Source organism: Rhea americana, unplaced genomic scaffold, assembly GCF_003343005.1.
Source record: "Rhea americana isolate MKP2758 unplaced genomic scaffold, rheAme1 scaffold_20, whole genome shotgun sequence".
Classification (NCBI taxonomy): Eukaryota; Metazoa; Chordata; class Aves; order Rheiformes; family Rheidae; genus Rhea; species Rhea americana.
In genome coordinates this window covers 4,300,992-4,328,191 of record NW_028186150.1, presented here as the reverse complement: position 1 = coordinate 4,328,191, position 27,200 = coordinate 4,300,992, and the positions used below count along the sequence as shown (strand labels likewise).

General features: G+C 36.6%; 1 protein-coding gene across 2 annotated transcripts in view; it reads right to left on the bottom strand.

The window, feature by feature from the left end:
• LONP2 (lon peptidase 2, peroxisomal) overlaps positions 1–20,282 on the bottom strand; it is a 44,356-nt gene extending 24,074 nt beyond the window's left edge. The window contains exons 1-8 of one of the 2 annotated variants that reach the window (XM_085303824.1): positions 19,997–20,282; positions 18,947–19,181; positions 18,043–18,174; positions 16,306–16,428; positions 15,241–15,404; positions 14,407–14,501; positions 12,349–12,607; positions 6,448–6,589 (exon numbers count right to left, since the gene is read on the bottom strand). In XM_085303824.1, the coding sequence (XP_085159950.1) occupies positions 6,448–6,589; positions 12,349–12,607; positions 14,407–14,501; positions 15,241–15,404; positions 16,306–16,428; positions 18,043–18,174; positions 18,947–19,181; positions 19,997–20,229 (1,383 nt within the window). In that variant the 5' untranslated portion in view covers positions 20,230–20,282. Of the gene's footprint in view, positions 1–6,447; positions 6,590–12,348; positions 12,608–14,406; positions 14,502–15,240; positions 15,405–16,305; positions 16,429–18,042; positions 18,191–18,946; positions 19,182–19,996 lie in introns of those variants that run through there. The other variant, XM_085303825.1, reaches the window with a different exon arrangement.
• Positions 20,283–27,200: the final 6,918 nt, after the last annotated feature.

Here is a 27,200-nt window from a genome sequence, read left to right as displayed (position 1 = left end):
AGAGAGGTTGTGGAGTCTCTTTCTCYGGAGATATTCAAAACCTGGATGCAATCCTGTCTAACATGCTCTAGGTGACCGTGCTTGAGCAGGGGGGTCGGACTAGATGATCTCCAGAGGTCCCTTCCAACCTCARCCATTCTGTGATTCAGACAGGCAATCGATTCCGAAGGCTGAAAAGGTCTTTCATCTTCAGGCCATACTCTTCTCAAAGGACTGAAGTCRTTGTGAACAATCTAACTCTGCATTCAAGAACTCTTAAGATTTATACTGTTGATAGGTAATAGTTCCTTTTCATTTTTAGAACAGTATTTGTCTTCCATCAATGAATGAATAAAATGAAACTTTCACTATTGTCCTCAAAAAATTAAAGTATCTATTTTGGCTAGGTCACCCACACAAAGTATTTCCTCACCTTAAAGAGTCAATGCCACATTCAGTTCTTGGTGTCAGGAACTGACATTTCTGGTCAATTGATAAAGAGGTAAAGAGGAAGCTGACTGCAAATATACCTGGAGAAGTATTTTCAACCCATAGTTGTTTTTTCTATTTATGTTTTAAAGGATCAAATTATACTAAAAATTCAAGATCTCTCTAATTTTATCCTAACGTACTACTACATAACAGGCTTTGAAATTAATCTTCCACACTGCATTCAATTTTTGACACAGCACTTAAAAGCACAAACTTAAAGATGCACAAGTACATGGGAGTCCAGAAGCTTTCAGATCCCAGCCACACATTGTCTGGACTGTGCTGCTCTCTTCCAGCTAACTAGAGTTCTCAGGGCTTCCAGCTCTGTATCAAAAAGCCTTCTCATCTTGAAGTCAAAACTAGTAGGGTTTTGTCAGAAATTACTGGCTAACAGAATTTAATGAATTTTCTAACCAGCTTTCCTTGCAAACAGCAGCAGTAAGTACCTATCTTGAAGCTCAGCATCTAAYAACTTAAATAGAAAGGTTTGGAATGTGTTTATCTAAGCAACATGCAGATGATTGATGTCAGCTGACATAGCACATGTGGCTCTGTAATAAAATGTGTATTTTCTCTTAGCATTTATTTTGCCTACTATCGCTAAATCACTTGCCCTATTCAAAACCTGTCCCACATTTTCTTTGTTCAGCCTTTCACTTGTAGGCACAGAAGCTCTTCTTGTTGTTCTTGATCTCCCTTTCAAATCTCAATTCTAGGTGAGCTCTGGCTTTCCTACCACAATCTTTGCAATGTTCTTTTCCAAGATTTGTGATCCAAAAAACTCAAGCAAACCTAACAATCAAAGACAAAATTAAATAAACACTGAAGAATAACAACATGCACTCTGGCAAACCTCAGTAATTTACTGCTACAGTGAAAGTAAATCTGTAGCTTAAAAACCAGTCATGTCCTTCTATTGCTTTTACCACTACTTAAATTGGCTACTCTATATGCATGTATTTAAGCTATTATTTGAACTAAYTGTTTTTCACTATTAGGTGATATACATATGGTACTTATACAGATCATGATTGTATTAAGGTGCCCTCCTCTAGTTTCCAAATGGTGATAAAAATCAAAAGTTCATTGTATATAGCATTCTACACTTGGCTTCTATACCACCACCTGCATACCACCTTCATTCCATTTCTTCCCTTAAATTACTGTCATGCTTTTTCTTCTCACATGATGAATTATCTATGCTATGCTGACATGAGTAATTCTCATGTTACAAATAAAGGGACCTAAGCATCTCCTGAGAAACAGCACACTGCTGTCAAAATAATTTATATGCCTATATCCAAATGAATGCACCCCTTGTCCTAGCAGCTTGAGTTATAGCCAAGAACACTGCTGATAATTCTAAAAAACTTAGAATTTGAGCAGTTGTTAGCTGGCTAGAAAATTTTGAATTTTTATTATTCTAAACCCTGCTCAATCTTTGAAAAGTTAAAAAACTTCAGAATAGAAATGTTCTATGATCACAAATAACTACCAAAATACATTTTTACTTCACATTAGAAACACAGTAGATTTTTTCTGAAGTAGAACAACTTCTGATTTTATTTAATTAGTAAAAGCTCTAGTTTTGAAATACTGCAGATTTTAAACTAATTTTTGGAATTTTATTGTGACTGTAATAAGTATTTAAGATATTGGAACATGTATCTAAACTCTAAAAGTAAGGCTTTAACTTAGTGAATGTTATTGTTCATTGGCCGCAAGATATTCAAAAGCTTCTTTTCTTACCCTCTCCAGCAAGAAACTGCTATCATATACTCCCCTTCTTTACTGATGAAGGTAAAGGCCTTGAAGTATCATGACTAGCACACTGATGAATAATTCAATTAATAGTTATAAATACCTCCTATCTCAGCTAGTCCTACAATCTCGTCCTACACTACAATCATATGCAGTGCACCCAAACACGGCCTTTAGAAACTTTCTTCAAAGATCTGTATCAAACATTAGTCTCCTATTCAAAGTCTACTTTTGTAGATTTTTCAAGCATGACTTAAACCAAAAATCTTAATTCAGCTTACTTTTTTTTTACATTAATAGGCACCACTTGCTCAAAATTCTAATCTATGAGCTCAGCCATTTGCAACCACTTCTCAAGATGACGGAAACCATGTATTCTGACAGACCACTCCCCTCCCCTTTTTTAAAAAGGGCATCTGCATACGCATATTAATCTCTTTCCTTTTCTAGTTTGTAACAAGACTTTCTTATGAATTCCACTTAGTGCTACGCTGCTGACTAGAGTATTATGTGCTATAATACACAAAACAGTGCCACTGTACTCCTGTCCAAACAACACTATCCAATAAAGGTAATGCAAATTGTAATAAAAAACAACTTGGATAATAAATATGTAAAAATATGAATTATCCGAGATTTTCTACAAAGGCTAAAACTTCTTTAAACTAACAATTCTTTGTCCTAGTAACTATTTCATAAGATAATACATAAAACAGTATCATGCCTATACATTTAAAACACTTTCCAAAGCACATAGAACTGCTCTTCAGCTAGGTATCTCTCCTAAAGTTCAAGTTCAAAAATTTGCCAAAGAAATTCAACTAATAGAAAAATCCTAAGTACAAAAAGAATATTCAGTGAACAAAATATCTTGTTTAATTTGTGGCCAACAGCTCACATGGCTACAAAGGCATCTCTGTACGAGCACTTTGTTACCATGAAATCCAGAATAAGTTCCATGAACATTTAATTGCCTGGCTCTGCTCCTTGTCTGATTTCCCCGCATACAAATACTCACTATCAGGCACTTGGATACATTTCTATTTTCTTCTCTTTTAAATAGAGGTCATCTAAATTTAGAATAAAACATTCCTTTGTTGATGAACAGTAACTGGAAATAGGAAGACATTCTGTTTTGCTTAAGCAACAACTGCACAGAAACACCACAAATAAACACATATCCACTAAACATAAAAATCACACTTTGCTTCCAAGCTTACAGAGTATGTCAGTTTTCTTTCTTCCTGAATGTACCCCACTGTACAGAGCCAGTTACCTTTGCCATTTCAACAACATAAACCACAAAAAGCAGTTGAAAATTAAGCTGTTTATGTCCAGGTATGAGTTCTCCATTAGAAAAGGTGAAGCACCTGCATCAGGATGTTTATAGACTAGAGGGATAAACAACTCTCAYATAAGAGCACTACTCAGACACAGTTACTAGAGCAATTGCTTCTCCAGATGCAACTAATAGTCAATTAGCAATAACCTGCAAAAAGACTGCAGCCCAAGCAGAAGGTTGGAAGCTAATCTCAGCTGGAATAATTCATGGCAGGAACAGAGTTAACTGCCATTGAGAATGAAGTTTTAAATACAGAAAATAGAAACATCTCAAAGTAGCAGCAAAACATCAAAAACCACACACAAAATAATTCAATAATAAACTCATTTCATTTACCCTCACATGTCTAGCTGGATAGGAAAATGATGGAAATGCTAATCCCTGCTGCAGGATAAGCAATGAAAAATAACTGATCATAATCAGCAGAGGTCAACATTAATGAACAGCTGCATGATCAAAATGTTTCCCCCTGCACTCCGGGGGGGGGGGAGGGGGGAAGAAGTGATGATTCTCTTTCCAAGAAGTGCCAAATCATTGCTCCATTACTGATGTTGAATGTTTCACATATAACAGCTAGCTAGTTAACAAAATACAGTGTTTTCAGTATTTTTTATCCATGTATAGACTAGATTAAGGCCAGTTTAGTTTGATATCTACAGGAAAAATGACTGAAGAAATACCAGCAAGCTCAGAAAAAAATAAGCAGCAAAGAATAAAATCCTGCAAGTGGGAAGTACATATAAAGAAAATGCATTTGAATATTTGTTACACAGCCCTGCTTGTTTTCCTTGTACTTGGAGGCTTTTCATGCATTCTAGGAATGTGTACCACACACTTGAGAAATACAGAGTTATAGGATCATAACTGTCATTTTTAAAAGTTAAAAAGAGGACCCATGGTATCTTTCAGTACATTCATATTATTATTAGTCCACGTTAATATAAAAAGATCTAAACAAAGGGCTCAAACCATAACCTGTTCACACACTAATTTTCAAAAGTGTGCTTCATCAAAATAGTAATTTTACAGTATCTAACAGGAAGACAATAATAACAAACTGCATTTGTAGAAAGTCATAAAACTTAAAGATGAGCTCAAGATAAAGAATTTCAYTTTAAGTAGGAATTTTCATATTAAAAGCACTGGATTAAGCAACATCAGTTAAAAAGGTTCATTAAAATGACTCTGTATGCAAACGTTACCAGAAGCATTCACTTTCATCCCCACTCACAACCTCCCAGCTGCAGAAGTTACCAAGCCTTAGCCTGCCAACTGAGATGATTCTAGGATTACTCCCTAAATCATTTCAGTGAAATTGAGTCAGCATGACTTAAAATTTAAACAACTGTCTTTTAAGAATCCAACTTAATTTGACTGGAACAGACAAGGAACAATCACAAAAGCAGTCCAGCTAAAATTCTGACAGGATAGTAGCCTCTTACAGATGGACAGGACATACAAGAGTGGTTAAAGGTGTAACACAGCAGTATAATGAAATTCTGGACATATACAATACCAAAAATCATTAACAGCACTAGACCTTCATCTGCTCTGTACAGCCCCAAGTCTAGCCCAGCCTCACTGTGCCCTCACCTTCCTCATCTCTACCTCTCCTCTTCATCAGTTCTGGGACGGTAAGATGTGCATGGCCTTTGGCACGTGGCAGTGGGCTGGAGAAGGCTGGGCTCGTTTTGTTCCTATACCCAAAGAGATGCTCTCTCCTCTCTCCAGCAAACTGCTAGAAAGAAACTGCAGAATACGTAAATCAGTGTCTCCCAGCTGTGGAGAAAGGAACTGTACTAGGCTATCCTCATATCCTATACTCCAGGAAGAAAGGGAAGAAGTAGTTTCTGGCAGCTCACTGCTTTTTTTCTACAGAGACATGGAGCCTGCAAGCCATGCACCTTGATCTATCTTCATCATAATCACTCAGTTGCAGCATCCTGAAATCTCAGTAACTAACCTCATTAACATTTCTACAGGTGATGAATTTACAAAATAATCCAAAATATGCCCTAAGAACAACAGTCCTTAATCACATTTCCTAGATTTTACTTGTGTCTTTAAGCAAGTCAACTTTCACATCTCCATACTCCCGTGAAAAAATAACTACATCATGTACTTCAAAATTAGATTCATTTTTATCTTGGACCAAGTCCCACACTAAAGAARAAACACACACATACTCACAATAGTTGACTCTCCGTAAAAAATTCATAGCTGACTCTCATTGAAAACAAAGACACTCAGCACATCATAATTAGTCAAAGACTAATCCATGACTTACATGACAAATTTCAGTGCAGATGGTTAATTAAAACATTAATTTAAAAAAAATGATAAAAGGATGCAAAACTAGCCCATATCTATATTCTGGGTAACATGCTTACTTCTAGCACAAGCCTATGCTATCAAAAGCTTTAAAAATATATTAAAATTGTTCCCCAAAAGAAAGGGAAAACTTGAAGAAGTCCAGCTACCTTCTGGAGGGTTTACAGTTCTTTCTTACATCTAACAGTATTTGGTTATTAAAAAAAATTATGTCTTAAAATCCCCAAACAAATAATATTAAGGCCTAGATATTCCTGGAAGCTACAGAACACTTACTTAGTTCAGCATTATGCACACCTTTGTGTTTAAGTACAGATTACTGACATCAAAAATATCTTTCTCAATATACCAAGTGATTGCATTTGCATTGTGCATGAGAAATTGAGAGCAATCCAAGAGCCTTAAAATACACTAGCTGGTATTTTAATAAAAAAGCTGAGACTATCATGCTATCTTTCCTAAATTGCATCTTCCTTTCTGAACTCAGTATTTAAAGTTTTAAGTTAAAAATGAAAGAGAGCTTGTAATTTAACATCTCTTACCTCAAGTAAGGCTGCTGCTGGATCCCCCTGCAAGCTCTTCCCCAGTTTATCAACCTCATCTAAAAGGAATACTGGATTGTTAACCCCAACAGTCTTCAGTCCATTGATAATTCTACCAGGCATACTGCCAACATAGGTGCGTCTGTGAGGAAAAAACGTGGAGAAAAACGGGTCAGATGCTTGAAACAGCAGCAGAAACAGCAAAAATAAAACTCAAAAGGAAAATCTAAGAATCAGTAGTAGCTTTATAACAACTCTTAGTTTTTGCAAAAACTTCTGCAAGTAGTAGATAAAAGTGCTAAATATGCGTTTGAACTAATACAACAAATTATATCAGAAGATGAAAATTCTAGTTCCTTAGTGAATCAGTTGGTTCAGGAAGATGAACTACATACACATTACAGTGCATCGAAACATTATGGCTTAAGAGGCATTTCACATGATTCAGTACAAGCATCCTTGAACTGTATAAACAAGCAGAGGCGGATTTGGGAATGTTATTAATACTAACACTTAAGAATAGCAATACTGTCTTTCGTCATTTCAACAGAGTTCACACAATGTGTTACAAATCAGGGCAAAATTCCAAATACAATGGGTATCAACAGTTCAGCGTACGCGCCACGTGCTTTACCTGGTAATCACAGAGAGAATATTTCTTATTATGTCATTTCAACAATCAAAACATGGAACAGTGCAATGAAACAAGAAATTATCAGTCCAAATTTATTCAGCAAAGCTGGTAAAACTTTTTTGCTACAAGGCACACAGAGCAACCAGGTTTTACGTGCATATACACCCATTTGCTGCATTTATCACAGTGTTTTCTGCTTGTGCCGTAAGTAAACAAAATAGTATATTTAAAAATATGAAATGCCAGTCACTCAGAAAACAGAGGTAGAAGAAGTACTGAATTATGGTACCTATCTCATGATCCTCACAAAGACAGACATTTGGAACAGGCCTGCTTTGCCATATGATCTGTTTCAATACAGTCCAAAATGAATAGGATGACATTTAGAAAGATGAAACCAAAAATATCGTGGGAGTAGTTGCAAAAGATACTAGAGAAAATTTAAAACATAAAAATAACTTATAATATGAAACAATAATGCTAGTTTTGTGTAATATTTAACTACTGAAGGAATAAATGCATTACTGTATTTAATTCTGGAGCTGAGTAAAAATAAAAGCTTTTAATATCCTTTAATAGCTAGAAATGCATTATAATTTCAATTTGCCAATTACCACCTTCACGAGATAGCTGTTAAAGACTCGAGCAGCCAGCATCCAGTAGTTTATCATCTCACTGCTTTTGTGAAGTCTATTCCTGCAGCAAGAGAGCAGATTCCTCTCCAATGAAGGTGCACTACATAAAATCTATTATAGGTCAAGAATCTGCATGGGAGAAGCTATTATACTAGCATGTCACTTCGTTCTCCATCTGCACAAAGTCAACCTTGCCAAAAGAAAGAACCCTATAAAACACTAACAGAAAATCAGGAGAATGAAGCAGAGCTGAAGCTCACAGAAGTGAATCATTTGCAAACAGAACCAAGTTAACCATTGTAGCCAATTTTTTTTGTTATACGGAAGATGCTTACTGCACCAGTAGATACAGTTTATATACTTCACATACAACGCAACATGAATGCTTCTTAACATTTATCCCAGAAATAGCATAACATATTTAAGCAAATAATAAATGTTATTCCTACTTGCTTGGTACATTATTCTCAAGCACATACTTAGATTTACAGATAAGATGTGAAATAATGCCTTATATTACAGTGGTTTCCAAACAACACTTGGCAGACTCACTAGGAACTAAGAAGAGTTAACAGAATTAAATGCCACCAAAAAAGCCTATTTCTAAATGTATTTGTACAAGCTCATAACRTATTTTTTATAGGCTTTGTTTACTCGAGTACTTAATAAGCATATCTATGCTCTGTACTTGTATAACAAAGCCATTCCTCACAAGTGAAACTGTTTGAGGTTTGTTTCTTCCAGCACTGTAGCACCATGCTTGCGCTACAAATTTCTGCTAACACAGCTGTACTGGCTGTACTGGTCAGGAATCATACCTTTTCATACTTAGATGAACCTGAAAAAGCCTTCAGCATAGACCAAAACCAGAAGAAAACTGTTCAACTTTTAGAAGTCTAAATAGTGATGTAATATAAGAGTACTTCACACAGAGGCCAGTATGAGAGAAAAAAAAAAAAAACAACCTCCCCCCAAGCCTCATGGTGATCTCACTTATACCCCTATAAATAAAGGAAGCAACTACATTTTCTTTTTTAATAATAGAAAATGACATACATGCAAGAGAAAAGATCACATAGTTCCTGTAAAGACAGCGTATCAGCACTGGGGAGATCTTAAAAGCAGTGAGATGCTTAGAAAAAAGTTCAACAAGCCCATCAGGGTGCTTTGTTTTTCTTTAAATGCAAGTTACCATCAAATGCAAAGCAGCAGACTTTTACAGATGGTATGGACRAGTGGTAAACATTAATGACAGCTGTAGGATGTCTGATAAAGCACTTCTGTTTTTGTACTGAGATGACAACTTTATTTGGGTACTAGAACAGTAGTTGCTAGTCTTTGCCCAGTGAAGGAAGGATTCACATGAACTCCAGCTGCAGACACATGATCCACACTTAAATGGTAATAACTAGGCGTTTCCTGATTGCCCTAGCTATACACCACGCGGAACAGCACACTTACTGAAATACCACTCCATTTGGTTGCACAATCCAATGTGTTTGGTTTTGCTTGCTGAATGTGTCAGTATATACCTTTCGCCTACAATCGTAGTAAGCGGCCAAACACAGCAAACACTATTGTAGGCAGAACTTGCTTTCAAATGAAACTGAACCATTTTCTTCTTAAATGTTTTAGTATATTAGGCCTCCACCAACATACTATCATGTTTCTGCAACGTTAATGGAACTTTCTTTAATTTCAGCCTAATATGGAGTTCCTTATTTACTTTCTCCTAAAGAGAAAAAGAATGTAATATTAGAAAGTAAGCCTATTTACACTATAACTCAGAGAAAAGCAACCTGTGTCTCCAACACTTTCATACCACTTCTATAATTCCTTTCTGTGACTGTCACAGGAAGAACAGTCTGAATTCACTTGGCTGGGATTAACTTGGAGGATCTATTCATGCAAAATGACATTATAGAGAGGACTACAGAAAAGCTGCAGTTTCAAACTTGATTAAATCTTAATCTGAAGACATAGCAAAGCAGAAAAAAAATAAAGCAGATTTTAAAAATTGTACWAAACTGTTGATTTTAACTTTACATACACAAAACCTGGAAACGCATTTGGCTACAAGGGATGCATAACTCCTCCTTCTTCTAACTGCTATATAGTTTGGTTTGGGTCTTAAGCTATACACTTCCTCGTTCATTGAAAAGTTATCACACAAAACTCTTCACAGCATTAGATGGTATTTTTCCTTATGAAAAATATTCTGTCTTGCTAATACTTCCAGTCAGCTAATCTTAAGTTAAAAGCTTTAGATATAAAATCTGTAAGGCAACTTACTTCTACCATGCATCTGTAGTTTAATAAAGCCATCAAAAAAACCCACTGCAGTGACAGCCACAAACATCGGAATTTAAAAGTTTTGTCCCATTATCACACAACTCTGGCTGTCTTTATTAAAAATAAGCATAAGATAAAAAGCCAAAAATAAAATAAGGAAAGCAGTAAAGGATTAGTGGCAACTAAATAGAAGTTGTTGACAGCTTCACTTCTGTTTATAACATCAGTTTCACAGATACAGTCTCCCTACTAGGGAGGCTGAAGTCCAACTCCACCCTGGAAAAGTTACTTAATGTCTTAAATGCTGTAATGCTTAGTATTCAACAGCCTCTTGTGGTTTCAGTTTGAATAGCAACATGTTGATTCTCCATTTAAGTAGTTTTCAGGATTCAAATCACAAATAATTTGAAACACCAGAATTATTATTTGTTAAACAATGGTTAGCAATACAGTTTATGAATTACAAGAAAGCACACACTGAAGGAGGAAGACAGTTTTCCTTAATTAAGGAAAGTAAGGTGGCAAAAAGAGCAGATATTAAAAATTTACAAATCAATCACATGAATACAATGCTGCTGTACACTAAAACCTGATGCATTACAACAGAAATACCTACAAATTTCTACTGTTCACTATTTAGTCCTCAGTAGCTGCCGAGTATGTGGACAGAATCTATTTTAAGAAAATACTTTCAGAAGTTCCTTTCAAGCTACAAACTAAAGATAAATGTCAAGCACTCTCTGGAAAACAAAATTCCCAGAAATCTGCCACAGAAGAATCTGCACAGGAACAAATGCACATTGCTCATTCTTTCAAGGGWGCCTAAGGTTTACCAGCCAACTCTGAATTTTCAAGTGGTGATCAAAATACATAATCACTTTTTCCCATCTCATATGTTCTGGTCTATTAAGTAATYAAGAGTATATTTTAGTCTAGATTCCTAGAAATAGATCATATCCTTAGATTCCTAGAAGTTTATGCATAGCTTCAGCACAACACGATACACCAAGTCTCCTGCACTCCTTTCAGCTAGGACTGTCTACTTTTGCCCCTAATGTGTTCACACATGCAACTCGCTTACACATTTGGAAGTCTGGTACCACAAAATGAATTTTTATTAGAACATTCCGTATAATAATTGTCATTAAAATGACATAGGGAAGTGGTAAGAACATCAAGATCCTTGTTAGGCCTTGAGAAAAAAGCACACATTACATGCTTTTTTACAGCATAATCTGGAATTGAAGCAAGAAACTATGCTGTACACCGATGACAGAAAACAGCAGCRTAGACATTGGGCAAAGTAACTGCTACAGGGCATCAAGAAAGAACTGATAGCTTTAATTTACAATAATTTACAGATTTCGGTAAGGAGAAATTTTATTCAAAAGCATGACTTCAAAACAACAAGATGATTTTACAGATCCTTAAAGCACTACCAAGTTAAATATCCCAAATTCCCTACACTAAATGCAGAAAACATAAAAGGTGATTATTGGAACTGCATATAGTACAGGGATGCTTGGTAGTCACTAATCTACATTACCTTTTCATTATGCCTCCAGTGGAGGAGTAGGGAGCGGATTAATATGAAAAAATGGCTTAAAAGACTACAGAGTAGATATATAAGGAGATGCAAGATCAGAAAAAAGTGCTACGAAAAGTCACCCCCCCCCAATCTCTTTAGAACTCTACCAGTTTAAGCGTCCTTAAAAAAAAAAGCAACTTCCTTTTTAAACGGAAGAATAGTACATTAACAAGTTTGATACATTCAAACAATTCAGTTGTTACTCTAGAAACTCACAAGCCCAGGTTTAGTGTTCTTTGTTCTATAGAACATGCTTACAAGTAATACACTATTTACGTGCTACTTCATATAATTCTTTGCATCCCTTTTAAAAAGCAGAAAAATCAGATCCAACGTTTAAGAAGTTTGCATTAGATTTTCTATTGAATCTTTCTTCATAGTGCCAGTGACTCAAGATGAAATGTTTGAGAAACATATATGCACTTTTTCATTATCCTCAAAGTACGTCAGTTCTTAAGTCACAACTTTGTGAGCTTTAATATTCTTAGATTTTTGCAGGTCTTCCAGATCTACGTGTGGTTATTCCATTCTGTACCATTAAAAGCAGGAACAATTAAGCATAGAAGCCATAGCTCAACATTCAATGCCCATTCCTATTATTAAAATTCTCCTGAGTGAGTAATCATAATTACAGTGCATGAAATAAGATCTTTAGGATGCTTTCTCCATTTCAGCTAAAAAATGAAAATAACCAATACCTTCTGTAATACACAAAATAAAAAACTACAAGTAGGAGAAGATGACATAGTTACCTGTGGCCTCGAATATCAGACTGATCACAGACCCCTCCTAAAGCAATTCTGTGGAATTCTCGACCCAAAGTCTTTGCAATAGATCTTCCAACACTAGTTTTACCGACTCCTGGGGGACCCACAAAACAAAGAATGGGTCCCTTGAGGTTGTTTTTAAGCTGCCTGACAGCTAAGTACTCCAAAACCCTCTTCTTCAGCTTCTCCATAGCATAATGATCATTATCCAAAAGAATTCGAGCTGCACGAATTTCAAGGCGATCTATTGATCATTAACAAGAGAAAAAATATCAGCATATTTACCTTTAAGACATAAACAATTTGTTTCATAGTATGAAAGATACCAATACATTCCCAGACATGTTTATCAATATATAATTCATCAACCATGTCATTTTTTTAATGGATCACTGAACAAAAACGTCATTAACAGTCATAACTTTCCAGCTTTTAGACTATTAATGCATGTTTTTATTTATTGTACCTAAGAAGTCTAAAACACCACACACACACGTGAATAGAAATTCTGCAACTTTGCTTAAGGTAATAAACTTCCAACCACCTGTGACATGGTATATCTTTGCAAGCTGAGAGCGCAACTTTCAGCAATGAAACATTCCCCCAGCACACTACAGTTTTGGCCATAAAATCAAACACTTCACTCATCTTGGGGTTCTCTGAATATACTGATATTTGTAAGCTGTTCCTTTTACAATTTAATGTTTAACAAAAATATCCACAAGAATATTTCTGAACATCCAAAGCTCTAGTTCAAAAAGCCTGAAATTCATCACCATGAAATTCATCACTAWGGCAGAAGTCAGACATGTTTTTGCTGGTACAGTATATTAAATTTCTTTTTAAAATCAGATTGTTAYAAATGCTATTAAAAAGTTGCAACTCTTCAATAGTTGCTAAAAGTAATTAGAAATCCTTTTCCCCTAGTAGAACACCTTCTGAAAGGGCATTTTGCTTGATTAATTTACTCCTGCAGGAGAAAGTCATACTTGATTTTCTATTCTTTCTTCACTTTCTATTTTTGTGTTCTGTGCTCAGACTAGTATCATCAATCTCACAACTTTTCAAAACTATGGTATAAAGCTGAAGTGATACTAAGCTTTTCTATTGTATCTGAAGTCGTAACTATTAAAAGTAACTACATTTTTTCACACTCCTGTTCCTTACTAAACTTCATTAATTTCAGATGTGCCAGGATCTTCTTCAGGAAGATTAATGATCCAGAAGTTTACAGAGGGGTGGGTTTTTTKGGGGTGGGACATATAGGTGGCAATTAGCTTGATGCAATTTTCTTCATTATTTTTAAGARAAACACCATCTAAATTTCTTGTGAAAAAACTCCCCCAAACAACTTTACAGTAATCATTCTACATTGTTTTTTCCAAATGCGTATCATAAACATAACTTTTGAATGCTGTGTTCAAAAATAGACTCTAAAGTACAGCGACATCTCAGTGATCACCATGAACTAAAAACCTGTTTGCAAGACATGAAAAACAAAGCAAGTCCAAATAGAAAACAATCAAAATACTGCCAGCATCGAGATTAACAAAAGTGAAATAAAAAGAATTATTCCAATGTTCTAGTTCTACTTTAGGGAGAAAAATCTAGGGAAAGAAATTCATCATTCTGAAAAAATGTAATAATGATTAATATTGTTTTGCCATACAGACATAGTAATGTAGTATGATTAATGTTAACTCCAACGTAGTTAGCAAAAATAACAAAAGTTGTAAGAATGCAGAGGTACTACTTCCATAAACACTAGCAAACACATGACAGCCCCTCCAGGGACTCTCTGAACACATACCACTATCATCTATATTGGAATATGGAATATTACAGTGCAAAATGAGGCTAGGATAGTGGGTATATGTATGTGTATACAGATCTTATTTTAAATCAGGCAGACTGTAACATCTCAGTAATGCATTAATGACATTTTTACTGTCAGACCAAGAAACAAAAATTTCTAAGACAGGCTTAAGTAAGTTGTGGCTTCTTGTATTAAAATGCCCGCGCAAGAGAGAGCCAAGAATTCACCTTTTGTACTCTTGTTCCACGGCAATTCCACCATCAGTTCCAGGTAATTTCTGGTCAAAGCATATTCTGGCATTGATTGAGGCATCTTCTTTAATCTAGAAATACATACACAAAAATCATTAGATTTTCCAGGAATTAACTGCAAAGTAAAATCTCACTCATACTACAAGACGGATATTTAGTAAACTTGTGGTCATCAGTAAACCTCTTGTTATACGGACAAGAATATCATTCCAACAATTAGGAAATTGTCCTTGCATAAAAATAGCTTATGCCTATGATAAAAGCAGAAAAAAAAATACAATTCTCTATACATATATTACATAAGGAAAAAAAAATACTAAATCAAGCTGATACAAAGGATTATCTGCCTACATGCACAGTATCTAYGCATTTTTACTGAAGAAGAAACATCATATCATCACAGACAGTACAGTTATCTCCCTTATCAGGGAAAAATGCAGAAAAAAAAAGACTCGAGCTCTTTCACAGAAATATCTGGATCAGTTTATACATTTATTGTTAACAACTGAGATGTTGTTTGCCTTTTTTCCTTCTAAGTCTTCACTGCATAATATAGGGACCTAGAGCATGTAGTTTAATGTTACATTAATTTCTAAATCTAGGAGACTTCATATTTCTTTCTGTCCTCTTCTTTGATGTTCAAAAGATATTAAGTGATCAAATCCGTACAGCAAAAACTGCGCTCTACTAAAATTTTATTTCCCAAACATAACCAACAAAAATATAGTATCAAGGAAATAAAGATGAAATACAAGTATTTTTTCAAAAAATTAAAATAAGAGAAGAAATCACCACCTGAAAATCTCCTACCTCTTTATTTCCTTAAGACAAACTTTAAGAGCTTGTTCTGACATACTGGATGTTCTAATCTTTTTTTCCAGCATGACAACATCATCATGATCTTCCTCTTCCTCCTCCTCTTCTGTAGCACTTGGAATGTGATTGATTCTTCTAATAGGACGAATAGCTATAACCTATAACACACAAAACCAAACCACAGAATAGCCCCAGTTTCGGGTTTTTTTTAAATAAGATGTACACTTGCCTTTGCACAGAAACTGCGAGAAAAACATGCAAGGTGCTAAGGGTGTCTTCTTGGTCTTTACAGAAAAAGACAGATAAGATTTTAATCTGATCTAAAACGTTATAAACATGTTCTACAAGTATTAACACTACTACTTTAAAAGGTTACAGCTTTTTTTTTTAGTATATATTTACTAAGTGTATTCATCATAACCATAACGAGCAGGTATTAGAAGATGAACAAAACTAAGAGTTGTTCATGATATTTTAAAAGGCTTARTACTGCAACTTATAGTACTGAACGGGACAAATCTAATGTTTACAAAAAAGAAGGGCTCTTTTCCTTTCTTGTTTCCTAATTCCTCTTTAGTAAACATATCCACATAGGTATAATGAGATGCAACACAAGACAAGGCTGCTACAGTTTAATAAACTACATCTTTCCCAACACTACRTGTTATTTCAAAAGCTATCATTCGCCTGCAATGCCATTATTAAAAGGTACATCTTTCACTTCCAAATTCAGCACAGGCCAAAATTTTGTCTGTACACACAGTGCAGATAAACTAGGAAATAATTCTTTGAAAGAATTTTTAGTCTTTAAAAAGGGGCTTTTATTCAAAATCAGAAAGTTTTTTTTAATCAGATTAAAAAATGTAATGCCTAGACAGCTTAGATATATAAATTGTCAAAGTTGCTGGCTGGTGTTCTCTACAGCTCCAGACTGACTACGTAACWTTATGACCACAGCTAAAACGCAGACCAAAATCATGTAGATTCATTGGCCTCTTTAAAAGTGCAACTTTATACTTACTTAGAACATTTAAGAATCCCACATTTAAAGGTCCATACCCTTTTATCATCATCCTGTTTGGGCTTTCTTGTTTTCTGAAGCAGCTTCAGGCCTTCAATTTGTCTAACAAGCAATGGTATAGTCATCTTGAATCGTTCTTCCAGACTAACAGCATCTAAAATCTAAGACCAAAGCGTGATGAGTAGCCAGCATTTTCATGCTAATAGCTCATCAACTCTGAGAAGGCAGAGAGTTCTATCACTGTGTTTTGACCAGAGCTGGAAAAAAAGAGGTAATAAGAAAAACAAAGCACACAAAAATCTAATCTCAAGTCTATGAAGTTATTTCAGGATTTGCACATTTGTTGTCAAACCAAATCAAAAACTGTGTAACTGTGATCCATTACGTAAACAGGGAAGACCTTTTACACACAAACAAAAACCTTCAAAAAGTGATACGAGAGCATTGTTTCTCTTCTACTGTATGTTGATAGTTTTCTATCAGCAAAGCAAAACACAGTATGTTACATTTATTCTAAGAAATTCTTTAAACAAAAGAAAAATTTCAGGTACTGGTCCAGGGAGGATATAGATAATTTAAAAACTAGACACACTTGATTTGTAAGTGTGAGTATACTTTAAAAAGTAGTAGGAAGTCTGGATTTAAAAACTACAAAGTACTCAAGAAGAATCTTTTATCTCTTTTTAAAGCATCTTCTTATTTCAGCTGCATTTGCTGCTGCAAACATCTATCAGTATTCTTCTATTCCTCAGTCATTAAACCTCAAAGAAGAGAGAGCTCTTTAAGAAAGTTACAGTACACTCTCCTCAGGCACACCCAGAAACATCATCTTATGCCTTAAGATTTTTTAAAGTATTTTATCCATTATTCCATTTTATACTTCATTCCACTTCTATGTTTAATGATGCTGATGTGTGGAAATGGGTTGAATCAGGCTATCTGTCTTTCCAGTTTCCATCTGCTGCTCTCTTCTTTATCACTTCTAACAAAAAAATGGACACGGTAAGTTTGATTTTTAGCTGATTGATGTACCTTTTTCCAGCATAAGATTCAGCCACAATGCACACCTTCACTTAGAACTACTGCATTAATTGCTATTTGGTGTGTTTTGAAAGAATGTAGGTTATGCTTTCAGTTCGAGGTTAAGTGTGTGGCACTGGCAGCAACAAAACAAACACCAAAATTTCCACGTACAGCAAATGAATATAGAAATTAGACTAGTAAGCTACAAACTACAAGGGCTATTTTTACTGTATAACCTTACTTTGACATAAAATGCAAATAAAACTACAGTGTCTCTGTGTTAAAAAAGGCAACCCCCCCCTTTTTTCTCAAAAAAATTTTTTTTTTAAGACCAAAATGAAACTGATTCAGGAGCTGTTATTACTAAAAGGATATATATTAACTTATCAGCTCTGCTAGATAAGCAATGCATCATTATAATTTGAAGGACGATTTACCATCTTGTTCACCATGAAAAAGGAAAATCCATATGATGTTGTTATTATTCTGTAAAATAAACAGATTCCAACACTAACTAGATTCACTTTACTATTAGGTGAACTCTGATACATATAGATATCTATCTAAAGATTTTAAACAACAGCATGAAAACTTTTTACAAGAACACACACTTAAATGTAACATAAATAGTTCTGCCAAAACATTAGCACTGTRCGATCTCAAGTGTAAAAAAAAGAATTTCAAAATTATTTAAAATTTGATTTAACTGTAAGTAACAAATATCTGATTATCCTTAAAAAGTTAAAGAATACCTGAAGCTTCTCTTGGTTGGATGTACGAATGATAGAAGTCAGTATATCTGGCAAAGCTTCTCTAGGCAAATTGTCCAAAAGACGTCTCAGCTTTGCAACAGCAGGAACAGACATATCCAGCATCTCAACCAGCTGTGAGGAACACAGACTGAACAATATTCACTGGTGTTGATGTTTCTTTCAAAATGATTTAAATGAGTATTCAAACTAGAAAGAATTACATCTTTCAGTATAAAATGTGTCTAGGCGATTTGCCAAAAAGCTACTGAAATATATATAAAAAATAACCACACAAAAGTCTTAAGTAAAAGCTAGTAACTCAGCAAAGGCTTTCTGTTTGTTCCAGGAGTTCATAAACATCATCATAGTCTTCAACACTTTTCTTTAATGCCTACATCTTTTATTCCCTTCTCTCTTCCCACCCCCTTAAAAAGAAAAAGATAACCTCCCCAGCTTCTTTAAAATTATTATGATTCTCCCTCTATACCTCCTTTAAACACATTTTCATTATGGTTGTGGACATCTGTTTATAAACAAGACTCCAAAGAGGTTTCTTTTTTTCCTTTAGTAATGTATTTATTCCAAATCAATCACTATATGTACCAAAATTCTGGAAAAAACTTATTCAAAAGTATTCCATTCATTAAAGTGTCAATACCAAGTTATTATAAAACTAACATACACCTAGACCTATCTTGCAATGAACTGCATAAAGACACTGGAATTCAACACAGAAACCTTAAGCTATAACAAAAATACTTATTTTGGGGCATAATGACTGAAACAGTATCTAACACTGAAAAAGATTAAAAAAAAATACAAGGAGAGAGGGCAGACAGGAAACAAGCAGAAAACCCTAAATAAATATACACGCACAACAGTGCAAAGGATTAAAATAAKTCACCTGCACTGCATATTTGTAGAACTGTTCTGACAACTCTCCAAGTTCCTCCTCCGATTTATGCTGATTAGTAAACTGCTCAAGTCGATCTAACTGTTCAACTTCAGCAACAGGATACGGCTTCTCTTTCAGCAGCTGCAGTATCTGGAACCGGCAGAGGCCGGTAACCAGCAATGTGTAATGAGGCTTGGGCCAGTTGCTGCCAACCACCTGAACTGCCAAAGCAGCGGTGCCAATCCTAAAAACAAGTCAATTCTTTGTGTTATTTGTAGCCTTCAACAGCAAATTTCATGCACTTCTTACTATCAAGCAATAGAGCTACAGGTTGCAAGAACTTCCTGGGTCATTCAGGTGACTGAATTACGCAATTCCCTTCAAAATAYACCTTAACAAAAAACAAAATCAGACCTTAAAACATCAAAAAGGAGCGAACCRGTAAGCAAACTAAGACAGTATAACTAGATTTGCAAGCACCTAACATTTTTTGATTAATAATTTAACTGAGTTCAGCAAGGACAGGAGTGTTCATGTTTCTACTTAAATTGCGTGCCAGAAAACAGAGTATTTTATTTTACAGTTCTTCAGTGAAATCGTGTTTCATTCCAAATAAATGTTTCAGATCACGTGTACCTAACCAAGTTACCTGTTTAAGTAGTGCCAATTAAAACAAGAATAAGTTTTTCTCTTGCTAAATCCGCTATCCACTAAACGCACGGTGTGCAAGAGCTCTGCAAGCGAGGGACAGTGCACATTTGTTCCTCTCACCCTTCACCCCTCGGAAACACCGTCTGTTTTGGTTTTTGGTCAGCTTACACGAATCAAATTCAAACACACGCGCCAGGTCACTCTGCCGCGATCCTTTTCTCGGGGAGAAGACTGAACCGTTAGTAACCGAGGTAGYCTCAGTGACCCTGCCTCCTCCCTCCGCTCGCGTCCCGTCTTCCTCTGCCCCCTCGCCCCGGTTCTCGAAGCTCTGCCGCGGCGCCGGGAGAAGCTGCCCCAGGGCGCGGCCCCGCGCGGGGGCGCCACAAGATGGCGGCGCGGCGCGCGCACCTGTGCAGGGAGGGCAGGTCGTCGCAGTCGGAGGTGGGGTCGCTGGTGTTGGGGATGACACCGATGATGGTGCTCCTCAGCGAGGTGCCCTTGAGTAGGCGGCTCCGCACCAGCTGCATGTTCCGCGGCGAGTCCACGCTGGTGCGCATGGTGGAGCCGGGCAGCAGCACGCCCTCGTGGGTKAGCAGCAGCGGCAGCCGGCTGGGGATCTGGATGGCGCTGCCCGACGCCATGGCCGCGCCGCGCTGCGCCGCGCCGCTCCCCGGCGAGCCGCCGAGCCCGCGGCCCCGCCCCGTACGGGCCGCCGGCAGGGACACGCCGCGCCGCGGGCGTTTTCGCTGCAGCCTGCCTGCCTGCCTGCGGCAGGCCCGAGATGGCGGCGGCGGCTCTTGCCCCCGCCGCGGTTTGGCGGTCTGGCGCCGGCGCGACCGCCTCCCTCGGGCGGCTGCTGGGGCGGCCGCGGCCGCCAGGTGTCAGCCAGCGCCCGGGGTTCCCCCAGGACCGGGGCGTCTGTGCGTCTGTTTATTGCCTTTTTTAACGAGTAAATGTCGTGAAATCTGACACAAGAGAGATTTGTAACAAAATTATTAACTGTGATGGTTAATCATTCTAAGCCCAGTTCTCTCTGTTTTTACAGGTTATATTTTTTTCCTTAGATCCTCGAGTAAAATCCGCTCTCATGCTGTGCTTGTGCTCGAAGGTTTCTAGACCCCGCTTTCCCGAGCGCGGTAGCGTGGGCTCTCCTCCAAGCGCTCCGGGCAGCCCCAAACCGACGTGCCGAGGGGCAGGACGCGGCGCCCTGGGGCAGAGCGGGCGCCCCAGGCCGGAGCTTCCCCCACGAGCTGGGCACCAGGGAAGATGGCGGCACCGCTGTCCCCCGCCATTTTGCAGCCAAGTCCAGGCCAAGGCTTTTCCTGGGCCAGCGAGGCGCTGCGGCCGGCTCCAGGGCTGGCAGAGGCCACGCGGCGTTACGGCCGCATAGTTATGCTCGGCCTAACCTTGGTGTCAACGAGGTTATGGCTCTGCTGTGCTCAGCTGATTTTGTATCGCACAATATGACCAATGAAATATTTGCACAATCCTGCAAGAGCCTACTCAAGCGCCAGGGGCTCTGAGCACTCAAGAAAAYGTTTGGACAAACAAGAATTTGGAAATTCTCCCTCCTTTCCCCTCAGTAAAAAGTTGCAATATCAAAACTGCATCATGTAATGAACATTAGCCAGTCCCTTGTTAATCAATGACTTGTGCAGTGCATTTTGAACAAAGGTGATCCCGTACAGAGGTGAMATCTCAGAAGCAACAAATATGTTTGTGAAAACTGACAACGTGCTAGGCACAGTATAGCTACAGAGAAAACAAATTTGCTTACTCATGCAGTTTATTAATACCTTAATAATCTTTTGGCCTACTTTAAAATGTCATGGTAACAGGATATATAGAAATACTAAGAATATATTTAAATACAAGAAATTATTACAGCTGAGAAAAGTATCTTCTTTTTAAAGCAGCCGCCTGAGGTACCTTAGGAAGAATCTAGAATTTACTATAGTATTCAACATGACATTTAGAAAATATTAATGCAAAAATGCACATCACAGAAGATTATGGGAAATATTTTGTCAACTTCCTGGAGTTACATGTTTTTCCCTTTGTTGGAGATGACTATCCCTGTGGTCACTGAAGGTGGTTTCTCATCTCATTCTGGAGCTGTACCAAAAAATCTCAGAAAATGCTCTTCAAATCCCTTTCAGTTTCTGCTAAACAACTCTTAGTATCTAGGAATATATTTTATTACACATGTGCTAAGTTTCCAATACAATAGTGCCAGATCTCGGTTAGGATTTGTAGATAGCGTACTCCCTCAAACTAGTTTTTGCTTAAAAACATCCAGATCATATTTGAGCTACAGGCTTTCTGAATCTCCTTGACTAGCAGAACCTCTCTCGATACATGGAGAAACAACCTAGGCGTTAAGGTGTTAAGAGGACTCTGTGCCTCAGAGTCAAAGGATTTCAGCCTCATGCTCTGACCTCCTCTGAATCTCACTAGCAACTTCTGCAGCAAGTCCACATTATCTAAGCTACAGTGCATTTCCCAGAGAGACATTCAGCCTTAACCTAAAGATTTACTGCAATAGAGAAGCTACCACCTCTACAGCTAAGTTTTTCAATAGTTGATTATTCGTTTTGTTAAAATTTGCACCTTACTTGTAACCTCCAGAGTCTGGCTTCTGTTGTATCTTTAGCTAACAGATAAAACAGTTGTCTACTATGAGAAAAATCCTTCCTCTGTGAGTGCTACCAATACTCCATGATCAAGTCACCACTTAACTATCATAGAATTGAGCTTCTCTCTCCTCTCCCTATTATGATTTTTTATAATATTTCATCATCCTTAAAATGTAGATAGTCCATAGTGATCTTGCAAATGTCATATAAAGGGGTGTAATGCTGTCCCCCGTTTGATATTTCCTGCTTTAAAATTAAGCCTTAAATTTGTAGTCCTGGGTATAGCACTGCTTCTCACAGCTTATGTACAGATACTTTGGGATGGATGCAGCACAAATCTGACTAATGGAGGTGCATATCAACATGATGTGGTACAAGACAGTACAACACCAGATGGTATAATGCACCTCTGATTCCCACCTAATCAATCAATGCCTAGTTTCTTAGCTCTGCTTCCACTATCTGAAGCCAGACCAACACAAGAGAATTATCATAGACTAGAACAGATGGATACTGCTTTAGGCCCCAGTTCAGCAAGGTACAAAACCACCTGCTTAACACTAAGCATGTAAGTAGTCCCATTAATTTCACAACCTTAAAAGACTGAAAGGATAACAATGCTCTCCCTGAATTAGTCAACAAGATCATACTAATCTTTTGCAATTATGATATTCTGCAAGACACATTCCTCCAAGAAATAAAACAGTTCAGAGATGTATTTATTTTGTATCTATAAAACTCACATAATTATTTCCCTTTCCCCAGGCCCTGCCCTATTTCTTTATTTACTTGAACATGGGAGAATTCASTATCTCCAAAAAAATGTTTCCTAACAGTGTAGATTTGAGATTAACGCATGTTGCTGAAAAACCAAACCCCAGCCATACAGTGTTATCAGGAAAAACAAACAGAACTCAGGATCCTTTATCTTGAATTCCTTATTTTGAATATATTCAAAAATTTCATAGAATCATAGAATCAGTAAGGTTGGAAGGGACCTCTGGAGATCATCTAGTGCAACTTCCCTGCTCAGCAGAGTCACCTAGAGCATGTTAGACCGGGTTGCATCCAGGTGGGCCTAAATATATATATCCCATATATATATATATACACATATATATACATATATATATTTACACATGCACATACCTTATTCTCTGTACAATTTTCCAAATGATAAGGCTTTGCAACCTACACCTTAGAGTGATTTCTTTACTGAAGACTAAATAGAAATTTTAGTCTCTTGCACTTCTTGCTGTAAAATCTCACAAGCATCAGATGACTTTTATATAAATGAAGACATTTTTGCTTGTATTAATGCTGTAGCTGGGAATTGCACAGAGTGATTGTCTAAATTAACCTGAGCTGACCAAACCTTTAAACTAACTGCACAAAGAAATTACTGTAGTACTACTGTATAGAAAAATATTTGCCTCAAGAATTATATCCAGTGTAAAAAAAAAACTTTTAATAGAAGAAGTACTTGCAACTCATATGATAAGTTTTACATTGTGTTTTCATGATTTTTACTGTAAATAAAATCTTTTTATCTTGAATATTTTGAAATAACTATAAGATACTATACAAAAATCCCAAAATGAAAAATCAGAACTGAAACAGAGGTATCAAAATTCTGCTTTTTTTCTCTAGGATCATTTCTTTTTTGAGTTGTAATAGGCAGGTAGAGATTCCAAAGATAATCTGAAAAGCTAATGCAGGAAATTTCTGATGATACATGTCCTTACACCAYGAACTGTAAGATTTTTCCACATCTTCTACCTGTTCATCTCTGCTCCTTCTAATGTCCCTGTATTCCTCCATGGTGTAACATTCTCAGTTTATTCCTGATTTTTTTCCCAGTAGGAGCATTAATAGGATCTCTTTCTGCTATCTAGCCACGACTTCTACCTATATTCGTATCAGTGTAATGTCTTTGAAATCTTCAATATTCTTAAATCTACTGGAAGAACTTCAAAATTTATTAGGCTATGAGGGGTGTGAAGATTTGACAGACAGCATAAACACATGCTAACAGTCCCTTTTTCCTTTTAAAAAAAAGATAGCTTCTTTGTTCATTTTAATATACTTTATATTTCTGAAAATTTACATTATAAAGCAATAAAACCTTTCCACTGAAACAGATCATATGCTTGCAGTACACCTACCTGTTTTAGTTTGAAGCACATTGCTTTTTTTTTTTGCATCCACTATTACTTTGAGGAAGTAATATTATCATTACTTTAAAGTGGAAGCAATTTAATATAAATACACAGAAAAGAATTTTAACAAATATTATTTTTATAAACACATAGGAATTGTAAGCTGTTTTGCATTTTGACTAGTTTAACTCTATTTTTGAGTCTGATGTGCTTTAGATTTGTAAATCCTTAACTAGCTCTCACTATTCCAATTCTGATAGATTTATTTTTACATTTGCTACTTGGCAATTATTAGTACATTTTTTTAATAGTCTTTCAAGTTTTATCACCTGGAAGTTCTCCTAATATAAATGCTTTGATTTTAGCTATGTACAAATGAAGGCTTTATTTACACGAAATTAGTGTATCCCAGAGGTGTACACTCTGAGGGCAGACATGAACAACACTATCTTTTTTTAAAGTTATTAAAATAAGCCCAAGTCATTTTTTCCAGCTGCTAATGTGAACATTCTGAAGATACATTTCTTTCTTGGGGGTTGCAGTATAAGCTACAAACTGATAATAAACTCTGTAGAGATTAATTCCAGCACCGGTATGAAGCTGTTTGTTTGTAAATCTGAGTTGTCAGATAAGACAGTTTCATAGTTGTCACCTCCCTCCCAATCCAACAAAACACTTAAGCACAAGTGCTTAACTTTAAAGATACAAATRGATGCTTTGAACTGATCAAAGCTGTGTTTCTATACATCAGCTAATATGATCTATTCTGTAAGAAATACGTTAGGTGTACTGCAAAGCACTTAAAATTTTGTAATATATGTGATGAAACAATGCACATATTATAGTCTTCCCAGGTGAGAGATTAGAAGGCATAGTCCATCCTCTGTGTACAAGATGAACTGCATAAAGTGCATGTTCATTAGATTATCTCCCTCAATAATATTTCCTCCTCCCCAAGTGTGATTCCTACCATCCTGTCATGCAACATCAACACCTCATGAGTGGGAAGCTTACGTAAAGCAATTCAAAGCATATCATAATACAACTGGACTGTATTTTAAAATTCATTTGTTTTAATATCACATATTTCTGCTCATTGTAAGGTTGTAGTGGAAATTTTAAAAGTTGTTTTTAATGTAAATTTTGTATTAAATATCTTCAATCATTCGTCTTTCTTCAGACAAAAGAATCTTTAGTTTTGGTTGGTTAGGCTCAGCACATGGAACGCACGCCAAGCATTGTTAGCAATGCCCTCCTGACTACAAGAATGAGTGCGAGACCTTTCAAAAATTTCTGAAACTGTGTGAGGGATTCTTTCATGGTAGCTGTAAACTGCATTTTAGGARTAACTGCTAACAGACCTCACAAAAACAACTAGACTTAAAAATTCCATCTCCTATTCAGAAGTGAAAGAGAGATCCATAAAAGGGGGAAAAGGAAATAGGTACATTAAAAAGGCAATTTCAAACTTATTGTTCAAATTTGAAACTGGAACTAAAAGAGGGTGGTACAAAGAGAGTTCTTGCCTGTCATGCCTACCCAGAGATGTTTTTCACACCAGATGCACACCACTAAATTTACACTGATTCAGAGGAACTTCTGAAGGACAAGTAATATCCATGGGAAATTAAAGCAATGGAATCAGTAGAGCTGATCGGCACAATTAACACTCAGATAAGGATTCAGTTGAAGGGAATTGAAAGAGAATTTCTCATTCAATCTTAACTCAATTTTGCTGCACATAATGTCCTACTACTTGGAGTATGACTTTCTGTGTTAGTCTGCATAGTGCCATATCAGCCTTTTTATGGGAACTGCTAGTGACAGAGAAAAATACGTTTCTTTTGTATAATTTAACTGAATAAAAGAGCTGAAAGGGATGAGTTTAAAGTTCATTTATCTTTGGTATCTTTTTGTAAGCTTTCTGCTTCTTAATTTCAGACAAGAGAAAAAAAGTTGGGCTTGTAACTAAGAGGAGTCAATTTTCTCCTAGAACCAAGAACATAACTGCCAAAGAAGAGAAGTATATGGAAAATAATGGAGTTACTGGTCTGGCTTATGGAAGTAAATGCTCTTCTGAGTTAAACTCAACCATATTTGTTGTCCATATACTAACAAAGCAACACTTAGAAGGAGCTGCAAAATCACCTTTTTTTGTCYCTCATCAGTCAGAACATTTTCCTCTCCGTACTTCAAATGATTTTTACCTGGTTGCAAGTTAAAAATGATATTTTAAATGACTGGAACAGTTCTGCATTTTGACCTTAAAGAAAGTCCACAGTCTGGGGTCCTCAGGCCTGTTTTCAAATTTACTATGTAGACAAATACTAATGTCTAATTGTTAGTTAAATATTGGGATATATGAGAGTTATACTTTCACTTCTTATCCACTGCTTAATATTCTATCTACTATGGAAGAGGACCTGAACATCTCACTGTGGCAGCTAAATACCTGCTCTGAGGCAGTGTGCTACCATCTCTGACTGTACTGTCAGGGAGTCAATCTCATGCTATTAATATAGGATGCTACTAAGGAAATCGTCTTTCTGTATTTTTGCATGTGAAAGAGTTCAGCATAGGTTGAGGAACTGTATTTCCCCCAAATGGATGTGTCCTACTGCAAAGAACGTGTTTGGCTGCGTAGTACACCTAATTGCTCTTTCAGCATAAAAATCAAGCTTTCTCTGCCTCTGCTTCCCAGCAGCTGTGATGGTCTCTTTAACAGGAGGCAAAGGAACGCTGGTGCCAGAAAGTTCCTTGCAAGTTGAAAGTGGCAGTTGACTGGACTGTTGAAGAGCAAGAGAACAGCACAAGCCA